Source organism: Hibiscus syriacus, unplaced genomic scaffold, assembly GCF_006381635.1.
Source record: "Hibiscus syriacus cultivar Baekdansim isolate YM2019G1 unplaced genomic scaffold, ASM638163v2 tig00111427_pilon, whole genome shotgun sequence".
Lineage (NCBI taxonomy): Eukaryota > Viridiplantae > Streptophyta > Magnoliopsida > Malvales > Malvaceae > Hibiscus > Hibiscus syriacus.
In genome coordinates, this window is record NW_024063088.1 from 5,906,225 (window position 1) to 5,928,314 (window position 22,090).

The following is a 22,090-nucleotide window of genomic DNA, read 5'->3' on the forward strand; positions in this document are numbered from 1 at the left end:
CGGTTGTAATTGAGATTATTATAAATTATAAAATTTTTTTAGTTGTAATCGAAAATGTTAAATTTGTATAATTTGAGGTCGAAAATAACATTTTATATTAAAAACATCTTAAATTAGTTGATACATACATCACAAGGCTCATATCAAAAGAAGAAGTAATAACTCTTCCAAATGATCCACTCGTTCAAGCATTGGAAAAGAAGATCAGAACAGAAGCAGACTTACGACGACTTTTTAATGGGATCCTGATCTTATTTAGTCAAGATGTCTTCTTGAGATACGACCGTCTGTCTCTTATCTTTCCAACGGTTCTTGAATTGCATCAATCCGATATCGGGAACTCAAGATATGACTATTTTACTGAAGACGGTGCATGTAGAAAATTATATACGGGATTTTGTAAATATTACGAATTTTCAATATTTTTATTGATTATTTATAATATAACTTAATATAGGATGATGCATTATCTTTTAGGATTAGATTTATTATTTTATTAAGAATTAAGGTTGGGTTAAAAATATTATCTTTAGTTATTATTATTTTATTAGGAATTAGACTTAAGATATGTTTGATTTATTATTATTTTATTAATTAGTTATTTAGGACCTTTAGAACTCAGCCCCTATATAAAGGAGGCTTAATTAAATTTTGTAAATCAAGATTTCTTTGATTAATAATACAACGAGAGTTCGTTTTTGCAAGTGCTGATTACCTTGTGCCTTCGAAGCTTCTTCTCCTGGAGTTCTTTCAAGTTCTTGTGAGGGAGATTAATCTTCACACTCCAATTTGCCTTTTCATTGTGACTAGGAGGGCTCGATAGGACATTATCCATTGATTTTCCACATATCCATCCACGCCATCAATCATCTTTACTGTTCACTTTCATAAGGGAGATCTTTTGATTTCTTGGTTATTTTCTTTATATTCAATTCCTTTATATTTTATTTATCTTATTTTAATCTTGTTTCCAGCACCTAAACGAAACCCTAAAGAACCCTAGCTATTGCCGCCACCTTCCCTATTTATTCCTTATTGTTCTTCATCGGATCTAGAGCTTTCTAGGTTTGATTCTTCAACAAGAGCAACGTTCATTAACCTGTCACCGCTTCCTTATCAATTGGTATCAGAGTTAGGCCGATTCTTGGAAAGAAGCAAGCAATCTTGCTTGTTATTGCACACAAAACCGTCAAGGTATCCCAACGGAGCTAGTCCAGAAAAGATTCATCGTTTCAGGTTCTTTTTATTTAAATTTAATTTAGATTCAAATCCTTCTTGTTAGTTTGCTATTTTTTTTCAAAAAAAAGGCAAAAAGAAACAAAAAAGCCAAAATTTCAAAAAATTGCAAACTAAGGTATTTAGGGCTGATTTTATCCAGATATCATATTCATCATAATATAAATCTCCAGTCCGAAATTCACTCAAATAGGAGTTCATTAGAGCCTTCAAATACGTTCTTCAAGTTTCATCGGCAGATTCGGTTTAGGATCTTGTCGAATTTCTTGAAAATTCTACAGGAGGAATTTCTTGGTGAAAATTTCCAGATTGCAACTTCATATATTGAAGATCATTTAAAAAAATCAGAATAGTTGGAGATCAAGAACACCTTCGAACAAAGTGATCAAGAAAAATAGATTGTTTGAGGACTCACCGTTCAACAGAGTCCAATGGATACTACTGAAGGTATTTGGTTCTGAAATTTTACAGGTGGTTTCTTAACGCATCGAAAGACATTCAAGAATTTTCCCAAAATTTTTGGACACCGGTAACCCCCTCAAAAATGTTGCTCAAGTTGATCCAGCGTTTTCCAGGTTTCTGGGTTGGTTCTTTTTTTCTCTTTGACTCTTAGTGCTTTAAGTTCTTTTGTTTTTCTTTTTATTGTTCTTGTGCATTATCTAACACATTATCTTTCTTGTGTTAGTAGGATTAAAGAGTTTGCATACTTCTTCCTTCTTTGCATTCCTGTTCTCTTGGAGTCTAACCCTTGTTTGGCCTCTTAGAACTTTTAAGTTTTTTTCTTATCGCCTTTGCTAGTAATCAAACTCCGATACGAACTGTGGAAGACTACTTGGTAAAGTGAGTTTTAAAGAGTACAAGATCGGCTTACTTGCCTCTCGTTGTGTTGCTTTCTTGGAGTGACTTGTGAGGTTTCTTGCTTTGTTAAATTTTCTTCCTTTTATTTTTATTTTACTTTAAAATTTTCTTTTGAGTGTTATGATTTCAGGATGGGCGACAATAACAACAAGACACTTACGGCTATCTTAGCCACACTTACCCGACTCACGACTCAAGTTGAAAGATTTGATGAAATCATGAGAATGACAAAAACCACAACTGGATCTACCAAACCAGAATCCAAGACCAAACAATGCTGAACTTTTGGTACCCGGGCGAGAACAACCATGTTTTCAAGCACTCGAACTCTTTGCAAAACCAAAGTTCACGATCCCGTCTTTCAAAGGAGATAATGATCCAGACTGGTACATTGAATGGGAAGGAAAAGTTGATCTCATGTTCGCATACCATGACTGCCCCCAAGCTAAACAAGTTCACCTCATCACCACACAATTTGAAGGATATGCTCGAACTTGGTGGATGCAAACAAGGAAAAAGATCCAGAACTTCCAAATTCCAACAATCACTTCTTGGACCGACCTCAAGCAAACCATGAGGAAGCGATTCCTACCGACACATTATACACGAGAAGTTAAACTACGACTAGACCGACTTCGACAATGTAGAAGTTCAGTTGAAGAGTACTATAAGGATAGGGATGGCAAACGGGCGGGTCGGGTGCGGATACCCCCTCCCCCATCCCCATACCCACCTAATATTTTTCAATCCACCACCCGCCCACCACCCATGATGGGTACAAATTTTCAAATCCACACCCGCCTACGCGGGTACATTCTCAAATACATCCCCACACCCACTACCCACTAGCGACGTACCCGTCTAGACCCGCCTGACAGCAAACTTAAGTTATACATAAGCAACAAACATAAAACAAACATGTCCATTAAGAAACATAATAAAATAATCCAAGGATTATCAAAGTTAAGTGTTAATATAGATCTTAAAATACACAAAACACCATAATAAAAGACATAATTAAAGTCTAGAAACATAAATGACAAACACATAATGTTTTTGTTCTTTGGCACAACATTCTAAAATTTCAGGCAATATTTGTGACATATAATACTCCAGTATTACAATCATCATTCTCTATTTCCTCCAACTGAGAGCGCTCCAATTTAAATTCACTACTACCTACATATATAATAGAAAGTAAAACTAATATAAGTTAGTAACTAAACTTTAATAAGATAATTAAGCACAATTTGACAACTAATATAAACTAAATAATAATATTACCTTTAATATCGGCCCAAAGCCAATTTTGAGCATACATTAATGCTTCAATCGTCTCCGGAAGTAGTCGACTACAATAAGGACCAATTACTCTTCCACCTATACTGAATGCAGATTTTGATGGGACAGTGGAGACAGGAATGCCCAAAATATCTTTTGCTATTTGTTGGAGAGTTAGATAAATTACATGTTATATCTTATACAATATTAGAATTTATAAATTAGTCTCTAAAATTACACCTAAATTCATAATGGTCCAAAATTTAATGGATATTTAGCTAGGTGGGCGGATGTGGGGCGAGCGGATGCGGGGCGGGCGGATGCGGGGCGGATGTGGGGCGGGTAATGTCTCAAACCCATTACCCGCCCACCACCCGCGACGGGTACCACTTTCTAAATTCACACCCGCCCACTACTCGCTAAAATTATACCTATCCCCGCCCCAATTGGAGCGGATGCGGTGCAAAATCCACGAAACTGTACCCATTTGCCATCCCTATATAAGGAGATGCAGTCCTTACTAAATAGGGCTAACATAACCGAAAAAGAAGATGTCACCGTGTCAAGATTCATCGTCGGTTTAAACTCAAACATCATTGATCTTCTTGATCTACAAGGGTACGAAAACCTTGAAGACGCACTAAAGAAAGCAATGACAATCGAAGCACAAATCCAAAAGAGATATCGATTCAGTGAACATTACCAAGGTACTTCATCCTCTTACCAAGGTAATCCTTTAAATCCTTCCTCATCTTCTACTCCATCTTCGCTAAAAATCCAAGAGATGACAAACCTGACAAGGAGAAAGAACGACCAGCAAAGAATGACACATTTCCAGTCCCTAAAGATCAAATGATAATTTGTGAGGAGGTACGGAAAGCAAAAAAAGAAAAAGTTGAGAAAGAGGCAAAAGCAAAAGAGGTCACTAGTTATAAAAGCCAAAAGAATAATGACCCATGGGAGATGAGTGAACCTAAATGTGAGAAGAAAAGAGTGACTCAAAATCTATATGTGAGCACAAAAGAATTGAGACAAAACCTTCTTTACAAACAGCCTTGCATCCTTTTTCACTTTAGGGAATCAATTGTTTCGATTTCTAACATTAACAAGGATTTTCCTAGTGTGTTTTCTTCTCTTTTACAGGATTTTCGAGAAGTGTTAGGTGATCTACCTAACGAACTGCCACTGAAAAGAGGAAAACAACGCCAAACTAATCTAATTCAAGGTTTCATCATACCTCGTCAAACATACAATCTCAAAGAAACCAAAGAGTTGGATTTGTTACAAAAAGGTTACATCCAGGAAAGCCTAAGTCGTGACGCCATCTTAATGACGAAATATGATTTGAACAACTCTACAGGCTTTATAGTTCGTGCACAGGAAATCCATGTAAATGATGAAATAGTAAAAGCAACACGAGACTAGGCCACACCATCTTCCATAGCCAAGAGTTGTCGAATAATATTAGGTGACCCTCCTGACGAGTTACCACCTGAAAGCCCTAATCACTATGCCATATCAATGAAGAGTCACGATTTACGGGAGTCCAAAGGTAAGTATTTTAATACTCATTTTAATGACATTGTAACATACTTCTTCTCCTTCTTACAAGGTAAGGCTCGTGAAGTTGTCATCCATACTAAACACAACTCCTTTAAGTGCGTAGCTGACCGAGGTAAGCAAAACACATTAGACGATGCACTACCACGAAGGTATACTCTTAAGCATGCTACTATTCCAAGAATTGAACATATAAAAGATGTATATCACAATAACTCGGATATTTCTTATATTTCTACCCATACTTTTAAAAGTACTTTTAATGAGTTTTATCTTGTATATGAGTTTCCTTGCCAACTAAACAGGTTCTACAATCCACAAATCTCCTGCCGAGAATTATTAATTCATGAACTACACTTAGGAGACTTAAGGGATTACTTTAACAAACCAGTTGACATGGTTTTTAAACACTCATTCTCACCACACATGAATAAAACCATGGAGAAATTATCTGAAGCAATCATACAGAAAGCAAACAGTGGTCGACACCATGTTGAATTTCAACCTAAATATCAGATTACAAGACTTGTATGCAAAAGAGGATTCAAGACTACAAGAAATCAGTTCCTACAAAGAAGAAACCTCGACTGAAAAGCATAAAGACACATCACATTGATCCTGGTAAATGTTTCACAAGTTTTCCTTTCAACACATCTAAGTCTATTTCTCTTGGATTTTTAGATTCGAGGACGAATCCTTTTGAGGAGTGGGGGAATGATACATGCACCAGAGTCCATAATACATACTTCTTTGGACTAATGTTTCTACTCGAACCTATTAGAAGAACAAAGTCTCGAAGATTCATAGCATATCTATTCGGTAAGTATAATGTGAATGAATCATTAAACGATTCTAATGTTGCTCCCTTTAATGTTTCAGATTTGAGGTCGAATCTTTTTGAAGAAAGGGAGGATGATACATGCATCACAAGGCTCATATCAAAAGAAGAAGTAATAACTCTTCCAAATGATCCACTCGTCCAAGCATTGGAAAAGAAGATCAGAACAGAAGCAGACTTACGACGACTTTTTAATGGGATCCTGATCTTATTTAGCCAAGATGTCTTCTTGAGATACGACCGTCTATCTCTTATCTTTCCAACGGTTCTTGAATCGCATCAATCCGATATCGGAAACTCAAGATATGGCTATTTTACTGAAGACGGTGCATGCAGAAAATCCTATATGGGATTTTGTAAATATTACGAATTTTCAATATTTTTATTGATTATTTGTAATATAACTTAATATAGGATGATGCATTATCTTTTAGGATTAGATTTATTATTTTATTAGGAATTAAGGTTGGTTTAAAAATATTATCTTTAGTTATTATTATTTTATTAGGAATTAGAGTTAAAATATGTTTGGTTTATTATTATTTTATTCATTAGTTATTTAGGACCTTTAGAACTCAGCCCATATATAAAGGAGGCTTCATTAAACTTTGTAAATCAAGATTTCTTTGATTAATAATACAATGAGAGTTCGTTTTTGCAAGTGTTGATTGCCTTGTGCCTTCGAAGCTTCTTCTCCTGGAGTTCTTTCAAGTTCTTGTGAGGGAGATTAATCTTCACACTCCAATTTGCCTTTTCATTGTGACTAGGAGGGTTGTTTAGAGCCATATTATCGTGTTTGCATTTTCATTGCGACTAGGAGGGCTCGATAGGACATTATCTATCGATTTTCCACATATCCATCCACGCCATCAATCATCTTTACTGTTCACTTTCATAAGGGAGATCTTTTGATTTCTTGGTTATTTTCTTTATTTTCAATTCCTTTATATTTTATTTATCTTGTTTCTAATCTTGTTTCCAGCACCTAAACGAAACCCTAAAAAACCCTAGCTATTGCCGCCACCTTCTCTATTTATTCCTTATTGTTCTTCAACAAGAGCAACGTTCATTAACCCGTCACCGCTTCCCTATCATTAGTTTAATAGCTATTCGTTTTTCTTTTAATCACTTACATTTTGTTTAAAAATAAAATGACAATGTTTTTTATTTAATGATCAGAATGAGTGGGTTTGGTGCTAAAAAGATAATGTTTTCCTTCTTAATAGATCTCGACTTAGAACAGCAGTGTAGGATGTCTATACTGCGAATGAAATTAGCCAAATTAGCCAGGGAATACTCGAATTTATTTATTGATTGATTGAAGGAAAATTCAAATAAAGAACACATTTAGGGTGGGACGAAATTAAACACATAAGACAATTATGGCTTACTCTATGAACGACATTTATGTCTTTTTAGAGGGCAGGACACAGCCGGCAGCCTGTTAAAATACAGTTGTTGACATTGTAAACGTTCTTTTCAACAGATAACCTGTAGCCATTGTCTGCTAGTTCCCATTTACGCCTGCAAAACAATGAATCTATTAAACCCATTGAATTTTGTCAAAAGCTTAACGCTTCGGCATATTATTCTATGCTTTCAGTTCATAATTGACAACCGAAACTGCCAAGTCGAATTGAATTTCTTTTCTGAAAGTTTAGTTTCAATTCACAAGTCATCGTTATAGTAGTATTTTCTTGAAGCATCTTTAAATATGCTTTATTGAAACAGACCATAGCATTATACGGACGAATCATTCCCTGTTTCAACAGACAATGGCTTCTTTCTCGATAAAAGATTTTGTTGGTGATGGGGTTCTCAAGGAATTGCTTCCAAAGCTTTTGGAAGAAGGTTGGGATGACGTCCCAACTTTAAAGATCATGAATTCAGATGACATGGATGCGATCAACATGACACAGAATCAAAAGGTAAATAAATATAAATTTGTCACCTGGTATTTCATATGTTCATCACCTGGAAATCAGATGGTTTGTTCCTACTGTTGTTCAGGATGCTCTGGAAATCAGAACCTACCTTCATGATCGTGCTTTGATGCAGTATGGAGATAAGCTAGAGGCCTCTAAGAAATGCCTACCCGAGCTCCTTAACTTGCGCACAGAGGAGCTATCTTCTCGATTCAACATGAAAAGGGGACATATTGCACGTTTCACAGATAGAGGCAACGCATGCACGGATCCTCTACCGAAATCTTACGGCCTCGCCGCGAGGCAGAACACGGCTATACCGTCTAGAAATAACACCATTCTTAAGATTCAATCCATAGCAAAGTCCTTTAGCAGGAGTAGCACATACAATAACAGGTCGCTGGAAGAATCACTGGCCGACTTCAAGATTAAAGATGGATACATCTTTAAAGGGATTGTTGCTGCCAGACCGGCCGAGGCTCGAGCCTGTGGTTGCGTACAACCTCCTCCGGTGGTTGACAGCGTGGCGCCTTATGCTACTATTGAAAACATATCGGTTCAGAGATTAACTCCTGTGTATAAGATTGGGATGGAGCCCTTGGTGAAATCCAAGACTCCACCTATGAAAGCTTCGGAACTGTGGCGGTATAAGCCGACTGTTCTCCTATGCATTCGACGGCCAGGGTAAAGTATCAAAACTAACAACATAGAAACCATGTTTTATCATCTGAAGTATGAAATTGATTGGCTTTTCTGTCTACATTTGTATGATAACAGGTGCATCATGTGCAGAGCTGAAGCTCACCAGCTCTATGCCAAAAAGCCAATATTTGATGCATTGGGAATCCAAATGCTTGCAGTTCTTCATGAACATATAGAATCAGAAGTGGGTTGTATACTCTTTTTCAAAAATATTTCTCCAATAAACTTCCTTTTTCCTCAGATATATCAAGTTTTGAAGCAGGTAAAAGACTTCTGGCCACGCTATTGGGGTGGAGTTGTGATCTTGGATCGTACAATGGGATTCTTCAAAGCTCTTGGAGGTGGGAAATTACTTAAGACAAGTTTCTATCAGGATTTTTATTCAATCCACGGGCTATCGCAAACTATAAACGTGCAAAAGCTATGGGAATAGACCAGAATCTTAAAGGAGAAGGTGAAATCAAGGGTGGCCTTTTTATAGTTGGTCAAGGAGGAACTGGAATAGCTTACCAGTTTATAGAGAGGAATTTTGGTGATTGGGCTCCTGTAGCTGAAGTTGTAGAGATATGTGCTAGGTTACAGGTAATGTTTTTTATCTCTGTAATTCCAAATTGATTATTATCATCCAATTATTGCAAACCAACCTTTTCTTCAACACGTTGCAGAATCAACAGCATGATCAAGGAGATTCTAGCAAATCACCAGAAGAATGATCTTCACAAAATAGATTTACATCTCATATCTTCGGGAGTATCAGAGACTTGTATGTCAAATTCAATGTTAAATTTAAATGAGGACAAGACAGGTAAAGGATAAGACACTCCAATTGTTTATTCGGACATCTTTCCATGATTTCTTGTCCCCTGCAATGCTACAGATATCTATGGGGGGGGGGGACTACTTATTAAAGGAATCAATCTTCTGATAAATTCGAGTGTTTCAATTTGGTCATATATGCAATAATTGTTAGGAAAATAAACCGAGTACAAGTAATTTCTCTATAACCAGATTAGTGAGAATGCAAAATAAAAGCGAAAAAATAATACCCGAAAATTGATAACGGAGTTCAGCCAATTGTGCTTACGTCTCCGGGCTGCTGCAAATCTTTTACTAAGAGAGAAAATTTACAGGTGTTTACAAAACACTCACTACTCACAAGAAAGCTCTCTAGTATAGGAAGAAAGAAATGTTTTGGGATGATTTTGAAGCTAAATGGGTAAGGGTATTTATAGTAGAAACTTAGGGACTAATCTTTGAAAATACCCTAAAGTGCAATGACTAAAGTGAATTTACCCATTCCTATTTTCAACAAACATCTACCAAAATTTTACCAAACTTTGAAAAACATTTTTCAAAGAAACATTTACCAAACTTTGAAAAAAACATTTTCCAAAGTTGGTTGCCAAACTTTGAAACTTTTAACAATCTCCCACTTGAAGACTGATTTTAATATGTCTTCACACCTCGATCAATGCAGCAGCATGCCTGGTCTTGTTATTCTAGCATGCCAACTGAAGTTGAACACAACTTCAGTTTGTCCGTAGTCACCGTCTTTGTCAACATGTCTGCCGGATTTTGAGCTCCACTAATCTTTTCAAGTTTCAAAATCCCATCTTCCAGAAGAGACCGGATAAAATGATATCTCAATTGTATGTGCTTTGTCCTGGAATGAAAAGACGGATTCTTTGCTAGATGGATAGCACTTTGACTGTCGCAATACAAGATATTGTTTTCTTGTTTCTTGCCTAACTCTTCCAAGAAACTTTGGAGCCAAACCATCTCCTTGCTGGCTTCCGTAACAGCGACATATTCTGCTTCAGTTGTGGAGAGAGCAACTATCTTCTGTAGTTGAGAAACCCAACTCACTGCAGTTCCTCCTAGAGTATAGACATACCCTGTAGTGCTCATTCTGATGTCGACATTTCCGGCTAAGTCAACATCTACATAGCCTGTCAGTATCATATCTCCACCTTTGAAACAAAGTGCTTTGTTTGTGGTACCCCGAAGATATCTGAGGATCCATTTGACTGCTTCCCAGTGTACCTTGCCCGGATTATTCATGTACCTGCTAACAGCTCCCACTACATGAGCAATATCTGGTCTGGTACAAACCATGGCATACATCAGACTTCCAATTGCTGAAGCATACGGCACCTTCACCATGTGTGCACGTTCTTCCTCCGTCTTTGGTGATTGGTCTTTGGAGAGTCTGAAATGAACACCTAAAGGTGTACTTACTGGTTTAGCATCTTGCATGTTGAACCTGGAGAGTACTTTGTTGATGTACTCAGCCTGTGATAACATCAAAGTCCCTGACTTTGTGTCTCTCTTGATCCTCATCCCAAGAATCTGCTTTGCAGCGCCCAGATCCTTCATAGCAAACTGCTTCGACAATTTTTGCTTCAAGTGTATAATCTCTTGCATGTCTGAGCCTGCAACGAGCATGTCATCAACGTACAATAATAAAATAATGAAGCTGTTGTCGAACCTCTTGATGTAGCAACAATGATCTGCTTGGCATCTGATAAAACCACTGCTACTCATGAAACTATCGAACTTCTTGTACCACTGTCTAGGAGCTTGTTTTAAACCATACAAGCTCTTCTTCAACCTGCATACCAGGTTTTTCTTGTCTGCCTCTATGAAGCCTTCTGGCTGCCTCATATAGATTTCTTCCTCCAAATCACCATGAAGGAAAGCTGTCTTTACATCTAACTGCTCAAGATGTAAATTTTCTGCAGCTACAATTTTCAACACCAGTCTGATTGTAGACAATTTTACGACTGGAGAGAAAATTTCATTGTAGTCAATACCTTCTTTTTGCTGAAAGCCTTTGACAACCAATCTTGCTTTGTAGCGTTTGCTCCCATCGTGCTCTTCTTTGATCCTGTAAATCCACTTGTTGTGGAGCGCTTTCTTGCCTGGTGGTAATTCAGCTAATTCCCATGTCTGATTTGACATAAGCGAGTCCATCTCATCTTTCATGGAAAACTCCCACTTTACTGAATCCTCCACTTGCATTGCTTCATCATAGCACTCTGGTTCACCATTGTCAGTCAGCAACAAGTAGTGTAAAGAAGGAGAATACCGTTGGGTTGGTTTAGGAATTCTGGAGGAGCGTCTCAGTTCTGGTGTGCCTGGTTCTTCTTGAACTGCTTCAGGATTGATCTGAACATCATTTCCAGAAATCTCCTCGAACTCAGCAAATTCCTTTGTTTCAGCTTCGGTATTACTTGATTCTGCGGTTGACCTATCTTTGTACATCACATTTTCATTGAAAATGACGTCTCTGCTTCTGATGATCTTTCGATTTTCGTAGTTCCAAAACCGATAACCGAACTCATCACCACCGTAACCAACAAAGACGCATTTGTTGGACTTGGCATCAAGTTTACTTCTTTCAGCAGAGTTTATGTGTACATAAGAAATACAACCAAACACTCTTAAGTATGAAAGGTTTATTTCTTTCTTGCTCCAAGCTTCCTCTGGTATTCCGCCATCCAAAGGAACTGAGGGCCCACGGTTGATCAAGTAAGCTGCAGTGTTGATAGCTTCAGCCCATAGAAATTTGGGCAATCCGGCATGTATCCTCATGCTTCTGGCACGTTCATTCAGAGTTCTGTTCATACGCTCTGCTACGCCATTCTGCTGCGGTGTTATGGGAACTGTTGTCTCCATCTTGATCCCATTGTTTGCGCAGAAATCTCTGAATCTACTGTCTCTGTATTCTCCTCCATTGTCAGACCTCAACCGCTTGACTTTCAAACCAGTCTCATTTTCCACCATGGCCTTCCATTTTCTGAAGGTATCAAAGACTTCTGATTTCTTCTTCAGAAAATAAACCCACACCTTCCTTGTTGAATCATCGATGAAGGTGACGTAATATAGTGAGCCCACAAGAGATGGAACTGGGGATGGTCCCCATACATCAGTATGAACCAACTCTAACCTTTCTGCCTTGGGTGTCTTGCCAATCTTTGCAAAACTGACTTTCTTTTGTTTGCCAAAGATGCAATCCTCGCATAGTCCGACATCTACATTCTTTAGATCCGGCAGCTTCCCTTTTGATAGAAGTATCTTCATTCCTTTCTCGCTCATATGGCCAAGCCTTTGGTGCCATAGGTTTGATTTTCCATCAGCATCTGCTACTGCAATGATATTCTCTAAATTTAAGGTTACATAGAGAGTACCAGTCTTCTTACCACGAGCAATGACGAGTGCTCCTTTGGTAATCTTCCATTCACAGCCTGAAAAGGTTGTGCTATATCCTTCTCCATCAAGATGTCCAACAGAAATCAGATTTCTTTTGAGGCCAGGAATATGTCTCACTCCTGTCAGCTTCCAGGTGGTCTGGTTTGGCAACTTTAGTCGGATGTCTCCTTTTCCGACGATCTTTAAGGTTTCATCATCAGCAAGATGAACCTTCCCAAAATCACCACTGACATAGTTCTCCATGATTTCTTGGTATGGGGTGGAGTGGAAAGATGCCCCTGAATCCAAGATCCATGATTCAATCGGACTGTTGACGCTTAGAATCATGGCATCACCTGTCTCCTGTCACGTTGGCAGATTCCTGTGCACCGGTATCTTTCTTCAGTGCTCGGCAATCTCTTTTGAAGTGACCCTTCTTGCCGCAATTATAACAGGTAAAATCTTTATTTCCCGTTCTTGATTTGCCCCTTCTGGATTTTGATCTGCCACGATTTGAATTTCTTTCTGAAGTTCTCCCTCTAGACTCGGTGTGCAAGGCTGAGGAGGTTGATGCTTCACCCGATTCTCTTTGTCGAATTTCTTCACTCAATACCAGATCCCGAACATCGTCGAATTTTAATTTGTTGTTTCCCGACGAACTGCTGACTGCTGTAACAGTAGCATTCCAACTGTCTGGTAGAGATGATAAGAGAATTAAAGCTCGAACTTCATCATCGAACTCAATTTCCACTGAACTCAAGTGGGTTGTGATTGTGTTGAGTTCATTTAGGTGTTGTGCCACCGATGCCCCTTCCGCCATCCGCAAATTGAATAATTGCCTCATCAAATGAACTTTGTTTGAGGCCGATGGCTTCTTGTACATACTGGAGAGAGCCGCCATAAGACCCGCCGTGGTCTTTTCCTTTGCTATGTTAAAAGCAACATTGCGGGATAACGTCAGTCGGATAACTCCGAGGGCTTGTCTGTCGAGAAGAGCCCAATCTTCATCCTTCATGCCCTCTGGTTGCTTTCCTGAGAGAGGTTGATATAGATTTTTTTGGTACAAAAAATCTTCAATCTGCATCTTCCAAAAACCAAAGTCCGCACCATCGAACTTTTCAATTTTCACCTTCCCTTCGTCTGCAGCCATCGCTCCCACTCGAATCTGGCTTCGTTTGGATCGTTTCTGACAATTCTTGCGAATCACCGTGTATTAGAACACCACCGTCGACAAACTCGTATCACCGATCGAATTTCACTATTCACGAAATTCACTATTCACGTGAATAGTAATCAATAGTAACCTCGCAGAAAATTTGAAAAATTTCACAACCAAAAGCTCTGATTACCAGTTGTTAGGAAAATAAACCGAGTACAAGTAATTTCCCTATAACCAGATTAGTGAGAATGCAAAATAAAAGCGGAAAAATAATATCCGAAAATTGATAACGGAGTTCAGCCAATTGTGCTTACGTCTCCGGGCTGCTGCAGATCTTTTACTAAGAGAGAAAATTTACAGGTGTTTACAAAACACTCACTACTCACAAGAAGCTCTCTAGTATAGGAAGAAAGAAATGTTTTGGGATGATTTTGAAGCTAAATGGGTAAGGGTATTTATAGTAGAAACTTAGGGACTAATCTTTGAAAATACCCTAAAGTGCAATGACTAAAGTGAATTTACCCATTCCTATTTTCAACAAACATCTACCAAAATTTTACCAAACTTTGAAAAACATTTTTCAAAGAAACATTTACCAAACTTTGAAAAAAAACATTTTCCAAAGTTGGTTGCCAAACTTTGAAACTTTTAACAATAATGTCATGTTGAGGAACATCAGTTTCCATACTTTGTTTCCATCTTAAATCACAGAAGAGATTCATTTAATATACTACTAGATAAAAGCATATAACTCCTATATCACAGAAACTTCCCATATTTAATCTATACATTTTAATCCATCTTACTTCGGACTAGGACACCGATACATTCCCATGATCAAAGGAGTTCCATATCCCTCCATATATCTAATGCTCAAAAAGCATGAAAATGAAATTCATCTCATCATACAATTAAGGTGCTCGACATCCATATATATAATGCTCAAAAAGTATGAAAATGTAATTCATCATACCATACAGTTAAGGAAACCTCGAGCACGATGAGAATATAGTGAAAGCATATGTTTTATAACCTTTGAGAGACCATGCAGTTAAGAAAGCTTGAGCACGGTAGGTAAATGGTGATGGCATATGTTTATACTTTAACCTTCGAAAGAGTGGTTCACATTCCCTTGGTTACCTTCAAGAATGCTGGCATACGTCTGGCAAGCAAATGGGGTTATAATGAATTGCCTCGCATGGAGCCAATGATCCTTAGGAGAAGGATCAAAGTTCTACTTCTGTATTACCGGATGGTTATGGCCCTGCAAAAGAAATAGATAAATTTTAATCAGACCAAAGGACATTTGGCCCATGAGATAGGACATTAATAAAAGCGTGTAATATACATTAAGGATGTCAGAAGGAGCACTGGTTCCATAGTTCATTTGAACAAAATTGTGGAGCTCGTCCTCCCATGGATTCAAGAACTTGAATCAAAATGTATAGAAAGTTAAATTTGTAGTGTTCATGAATCATGATGTTAAGAATATAAAATAGGTTTTTCATATTGGTAACCCTTTAAAAAGATGTTAAAAGAAACCTGATTGGAGTCCTTTAATCCTCCGGTCATCAATGCTAATGAGAACTAAGAGATCTACGAATAACATCTGCGTTATTCCCTGTAACAGGAAGAGCAGCTTGAACAAGTCCAGGTTGAGACGGGTGCAATGAAGGATAACCAACAGATAAAATCAGAAGAAAACCCCAGAGTAGAAGAAGGGCCAACTCGTGATTGAATAATCTGTACATCAATGAAAAAGCTTTTGACGGGTTCGATGAGACACAAGAAGACATGAAGAATTGCTAAAGCTATGCTTGACCAACCTACATCTTTCGTAAGAAGCCCTTCTATATTAAAATCCAGCCTGGGGTTTTGTAGCAAGTTTCATCGAAAGAAACTGCAACAGGGAAGAACGTGATTATACTACCAATTCACAAGGTTGTAACAATATTTACATCAATCCAGAACAAAATTCACTAATTAATTAAACTGAAGAATCAACAATTCATTCATCACCAATTACACTAGATTACTAGGTAACAACAAGGTTGAAAAACCGAAGTTGTAAATTCTGCTCCAATACCTCAACCTGCCGCTGAAGTGACTGCACATAATTGATGATTTCATCTAGCATCACTGTCTTTTCTGTAACCTGAAAGAACCAATGAATTCCCACACAATAAATTACAACATCTATTGTGAATACTGCTGAGAAGTCGATATGGTTGTACTCCCTAAGCATAGGGTCCAAATTATCGCACCTTGCTGCAACCAGGTACAATTTCCAGAAGAAATTTCATCCTTTCACTGATCTTTTCTCTTCTTACCTGAAGTGATAACCAATTAATTCCAATATAAACAAGATGGATGAGCTAATATTTCTATTTCAAAGAGTATTCCATATAAAATTTACCCTTTCCGCAAGACCGTGGCTGTTTGTTGCTTGGCCTCTTCGGGCTCTCACATGGATGTATTCTTCTTTTGGTGGGTGAGAAGCTGGAGACACTTGCTTCCCTGTATTCTTATTGACACTTGTAGTTTGCTTCTGGTCTCCCTTTTGTTGATTTTCAGCACCATCCTTTGCTGCCTCGGTTGGTGGTTGGCCTCCCTTAGCTTGATCAATCTTAGTATCCTGCCATAAACTTAGTAATAAAAACTTCAACTATAAACAAAAGTGTACAATGGATCGAGGAAACAATTGGTGAACAATATTACCTGTAAACTCCTTTCTCTTTTCTTCTAACTAAGACCCTTAGCAGAAGGTTCACCACCTGTACCATCCAATGAAGATGGCTCATCTTGACCTCCTTCACGACTGCTAAACTCAGCTTCGTCGGACTCATTACCAGAACCACCAGTTCCTTGTTTTGCTTCTTCGTGGGCTGGCACAAGACTTCCATTTCTCCTGTCATTCCCCAAAGGGCTTTCTTTAGCCCTACTTTCAACTTGCAAACAAGAATCTCTAGTAGCTTCAGCGACATTCAGAGATTCCACACCGGATACTGATTTCATCTCATTGGCTGAGAACATATGTTCATGTACCGGCAACAATCCCAGACCTCTAGTATAAAGACCCACAGACTCAGGCATACCAAAAAGGCTCACCATATCACTAAAATTCCCCCTATTAAAGCTCGAGAACCTGGCAGCACGCTCAATGAAAGCTGAATCAGCTGGCAACTGTGATAGACTCTGTGGTAGAATCCTATTCGTATTCGGTACAAAAAAGCCCCCTTTCAACGTTTAACTTGCAGTATTCCAACCCATATCAAATGGTCTATCAATGCTACTTCTCAAAGAGGTTAGAGTACCTTTCCCAATTCCCTTTGCATTTGAAGAGCTTGCACCATTTTGTACATTGATGCCACAAAATCCCAAGTCTTGTGAATTAGATGGGTGCTCCCAAAGGTTCGAACCGAATGAGTCTGCCACCGAAGCACATGAAGAACCAATAGCCAACGGATTACTACTAGGAACTAAAGTCATACCAGCACCTGTGAGATTGGCACCACCACATTACCAATCCGATGACAGAACAGACGCATGGTAGTTTATGCTATTCTCATTTCAACCGGTGCTGCTTACTTGTTATGCAATGCTCACACAAAGTAAGTGATACTTTGTTAAGTCTGGAAATAACTTTTGCTCCACAAGGACTTTTATTCCTTGTTCTGACATGTGTCCAAATTTCTGATGCCACAATATTGTAGAATCTGAACTACATGAGGTAACAGAGACTTCTGCTTCTAGCAAAATCTCTCCCTTCAGCATGTACAAGTTTACTGCTATTTTTTCACCTTTCAGCACCACAAGCGCTCTACGAAACACTTCCATGATTCCTTTCCGTGTTTCGACCTTGCTTGCATTATTATCCAACAATCCGTAGGATAATAAATTTTTCTTTAGGCCTTTCACGTGTCGCACATCTCGAACAACTTTAATTGTTCCATCATACATCTTCAATTTGATGGTTCCCACACTAATGATCTCTAAGGCATGATCATTGCAACTATACACAGATCCTCCTGAGACAGATTCATAATGATGGAACCATTCTCTTCTTGAGGTCATATGATATGTTGCTCCCGAATCAATGAGCCATATATATGCATATCTCTTTCTACCTTCCACGGTGGTTGACGCTTCACAACATAGAGCATCTCCATCATCTGAAGTGTTTGAGGTATTGCCTTGTGGATTGGGGTTTTTATTTAGACTCCAACAATCCTTCTTCAAGTGATCCTTCTTTCCACAGTTGTAACACTTTAAATTCTTCTTACTCCTCAACTTCGATCTACCATGTTTGTGACTGCTGCTTTGGCCACGTTATGTTGATCTCCCTCTCATCGTTGTCATCGTTGTCAATGCTTCTGCTTGTTGCAGATTTACTTGTCTGTCTTCCTTGTTCTTACGCTGATTTTTTTCTTGTAGAATAGCAGCTGCAACGTCATCGAAGACTAGACTGGTGACATTACTGTTTGTCAAGTTGATGATGAGTTGATCATACGAATCCGGTAGACATTGAAGTAGAAGTTCAACACGTTCTTATTCTCCTATTTTACAGTTTAAGGATGCAAGCTGAGAAAATAAAGTGTTCAGTGTATTTAAGTGCTCTGTCATGTAAGTAGATTCTGGCATATGGAGAGTGTACAATTTTCTCTTAAGGAAAATTTTTTTGTGCAGCGATGTGGCCTCGTACAGTTTGGTGATATTATATCATATCTTCTTAGCTTTCTTCTTCTCCTCGATGCTTGACAATACTTCATCTGCTAATGCTAGATGAAAGTTTGACATAGCATTCTCGTCTATCTCGATCCATTTGTTGTCATCTGTGAAATGTACTGACCTTTCACTGATAGCTGCTAGACAACCGTCTTTCCTCAGGATGATCTTCATCTTCAATTTCCACAATGAGAAATTTCTCCCATTGAATTTTTCAGTATCAAATTTCATTGTTATAGCTTCTATTACGGATAGGTTCCACTATTTCACTATCTTGAATAGTTCTCTGGAACTTTCAAAGAATGTGTAATACCTTCTTACTTTCTTATGTTGGAGGATTAACCTTTTGGTGGCAACCACAAAGACAATAAGCAGATATTACACACTCAAATCTGGCTCGGATACCAATTGTTGCGGAAGACGACTATCGAATAGAGAAAAATCACAACTGATAATTTGAGAAAATAAAAATGAAGATAAAAGAGATACAAAATTTACGTGAAAACCCCTAAATAATATAAAGTAAAAACCACGATCAACGGTAGAAGAATTTCACTATGAGAAAATATGAATTACAACTTCTCTCGATCTACCAAGGAGAAAACAATGATAATTCTCTCTTGATAAAAAAGAAAACAACTCTCAATAAACTCTCTGAATTCTCTAGTATTGGAAGAAACCTAGAATGTTTGGGATGATTTTGAAGCTAAATGGTTAAGGTATTTATAGTTGAAGCTTAATGACTAATCTTATAAATACCCTAAAGTACAATGACTAAATTTAAGATTTTACCATTTTCTTTTTCAACAAATTAATTGAAACTTTTGACAATTTGCACCGAATGAATTCTTTTGCCAACAACCCACGGAAAGTTGCTTTGAATTTGCAACAAAAGCTCCTGCATTTATATCCCACGCTCGCATTAAAAAGAGAGCTCTTTGATCATTAACCACCGCCACTGCCACTGCTCCCTTCAAATCAATGCTTAATTGTAGATTTTAGTTATAATTATACCCATTTGAGCTAGCAACTGACACTGCCAACTCATTACAGTCAGTATTTCTCTTCTCTTACTGCTTTGATTATAAAATATCTTGGGAGGAGAGCTTCAAGATCTTTAATGGAGTTTTGTCTGAAATCTCATTTTCACACTTTTGTACAGATTAAATACCCATATGGGGTCTGCAATGAACATAATTATTGAATTTCATTTATATGAACATGGGTAGAGAAGATCCATGGTATATCTTTCACTATTATCCACCTTGTCTATTTTTCATGGAGAAGACAAAAACTAATACTTTGACATGTTCCCAGTTACCTGATCATTTACATTAATACTCAATCGAAACCATTTAATTACATCATTCGGTAATTGAGTTGATAAAATTTGATAAATCATATGTTAAATGTCGTTGAGAGGGGGTCTCAATGTTAACATCGACGACATCGACATGACAGTGAAGTCAAGGGTCCAAGTACAAGGGTGTTCTTCCTATTGTGGTAACTGATTGGAAACAATAAGATTATAGGGCAAGTGCGATGGTGTTTCAGGTATTAAGCAAGTAGACGTGTTAGTTGTAAGAGTGGCGAATCCTGCTTGCCAAATTGATAATTTTGTCCTACTATTGCGAATCAAGTTACTCAATAATTAAGAAAAGTTGTTATCATCATAGATATCAATTTAGAGTACCAGATACTACAAGAGTGTGAATTTTCATTATTAATTATTGACAATATTTAAAACAAATACCTTATAATCATTCTATATTAATAATAAAAAAGTTAAATACTAAAATATTTGTTTGATCAAGTTATCGTAATTTTCTCAAAATACATGTATGTTAAGATGTATAATATCATTATTTTTAAATTTTAGGATCTCACAATGCCTTCTAAAGTTAGAAGTAAAGCCATTTCTCTAAAGTGTGATATTTTCATTCATCTCGTTATACCTTTTTCGTCACAGGTTATCTTCACAGTTATTCTTATTCACCTATCTGTCTCACTCATTAAAACGTCTAGCGTAAAATTAAATTTTTTTTAAATGATCATCATGATATCACTTATAAGAAAGTCATTAACCTCTTCCTAAAAAAACATATATGATAGGATATGTAAATTTATGTAAATTGAAATTTACAAAACTTATATATCATATAATTTTTTTATTTAATTGATATAAAAATTAATTTATTAAATGTCACGTTGTAAAATTATCACATAATAATTGATTAAGTTTCGAATTTGAGTTTACCCAATCATTTTAAACATTTTTTTCTATGAGTAGTTTTTTATCTTCCCTTCATAAAAAATATTTTTTAATAATATTTAAGTATATTAGTATTTTTAGCATTATATTATATGATAGTAAAATTGAATATTGAATATGTTTGAGTTTTCAATATCTTATGATATAATGTAAGAATTATATTTAAGGTTTGTTTAAATAATCACTCGTTTTTTTAAGTACTTTAATCCTCATTATTCCAATTTTGAATGAAAATTTATCGTTAAAATGTAATATTTTTATATGTTTAATTTTTGGCGTGATATTATCACATAATCACTTTTATTAATATAACATGTGTCATATCATTACTTTAATGATATAATATATTATGTCATATTTTATTAATAATTAAATATATGTATAAATATCACGAGAATACTAAACGTTGACAATTAATCATCACTAATTATTTTTATCAAAAAAAATCTTGTTTGAAATTAAAATATTAAAATTAAAATATTTTAAAAAATAGAAATTAAAGTAATTGTTTATAAAAAAATTATATAAATAAAGTAAAATTTAACATGTATATAAATATTATATTGAAATAATTTTTTATATGATATTTAGTATATTAGTTGGAGGTATTTTTTTACCTCAAATAAAACATTAAATGTCAAAATGGTCCACAAAAGTGAATCAAAATAACTATTTAATCAAAATAATTTTACAACTCTTTCTCTCATGTCACTATTAATTGGCCTTGGGACTTACAATTCTCAGAAACCTAAGCTTTAGAATAATGGAATCTCTCACTTATTTTTACTTTATAAGTAAAATACTAATCTTTTGGTTAAACCTATGCTCTATTAATTACATTGCCCATAACCTAATGATTTGTAGTGATTGGGTTGGTTTTACTTTGTATGTTGGAGAAGAAAGCAGCAAGGGAGAACAAATCTAACATTATATATATATATATATTGAAATATGTTAAGGCAGCTAAGAGTTGGTAATGGATGTCCATTAGGGCAAAAGGCAAAACCAGCAAAGCAATGCACGTTCAAGCGTCTCATTATGTCCATCTCTATACAACATTTTATTATATATTTGTTGTGCTGTATACATTGCATCCCTATCTATCGTACAAATCTTGAAATTTAAATCATATGTGTTAGCAGAAATCATGTTGATTTCTTTTATTTTCTTTTTTGTATTTAATATGTGGTATATAGTGTGGTGAACAGCTAAAGCCTATGACTGTGAGACGTGAATGGTGGAGAAAATTAGATGGAAATACGTCAGTTTCAAAGTCTGAGAGAACTAAATGAAATAATAACGCTTGCTTTTCGTGAATTTCATGCAAAGCATCATTCATTCAT

General features: G+C 36.6%; 1 protein-coding gene, 1 long non-coding RNA gene and 1 pseudogene across 2 annotated transcripts; 1 reads left to right on the forward strand and 2 right to left on the reverse strand.

Moving 5' to 3' along the window:
- Positions 1–7,522: 7,522 nt before the first annotated feature.
- LOC120163207 lies at positions 7,523–8,757 on the forward strand. Its single transcript, XM_039173195.1, has 4 exons — positions 7,523–7,701; positions 7,784–8,382; positions 8,476–8,591; positions 8,642–8,757. The coding sequence occupies exons 1-4, from the start codon at positions 7,549–7,551 to the stop codon at positions 8,755–8,757; spliced, it is 984 nt and encodes a 327-aa protein (XP_039029126.1). The 5' UTR covers positions 7,523–7,548.
- A 6,003-nt stretch (positions 8,758–14,760) lies between these two features.
- LOC120163020 lies at positions 14,761–15,316 on the reverse strand. Its single transcript, XR_005519606.1, has 3 exons — positions 15,293–15,316; positions 15,099–15,179; positions 14,761–15,014 (listed from the first exon to the last, which is right to left on the reverse strand). It is a non-coding gene; the product is annotated as an uncharacterized LOC120163020 (long non-coding RNA).
- Positions 15,317–16,124: 808 nt separating this feature from the next.
- Positions 16,125–17,587, reverse strand: LOC120163208 (annotated as a pseudogene).
- Between the last annotated feature and the right edge of the window lie 4,503 nt (positions 17,588–22,090).

Excerpts from the sequence above, each read along its gene's own strand:
- LOC120163207 (XM_039173195.1), top strand. The coding sequence starts at position 7,549 with ATGGCTTCTTTCTCGATAAAAGATTTTGTTGGTGATGGGGTTCTCAAG. Across the intron at positions 8,383-8,475 it reads CTATGCATTCGACGGCCAGG|GTGCATCATGTGCAGAGCTG; the intron begins GTAAAGTATCAA and ends GTATGATAACAG. Across the intron at positions 8,592-8,641 it reads TATAGAATCAGAAGTGGGTT|ATATATCAAGTTTTGAAGCA; the intron begins GTATACTCTTTT and ends CTTTTTCCTCAG.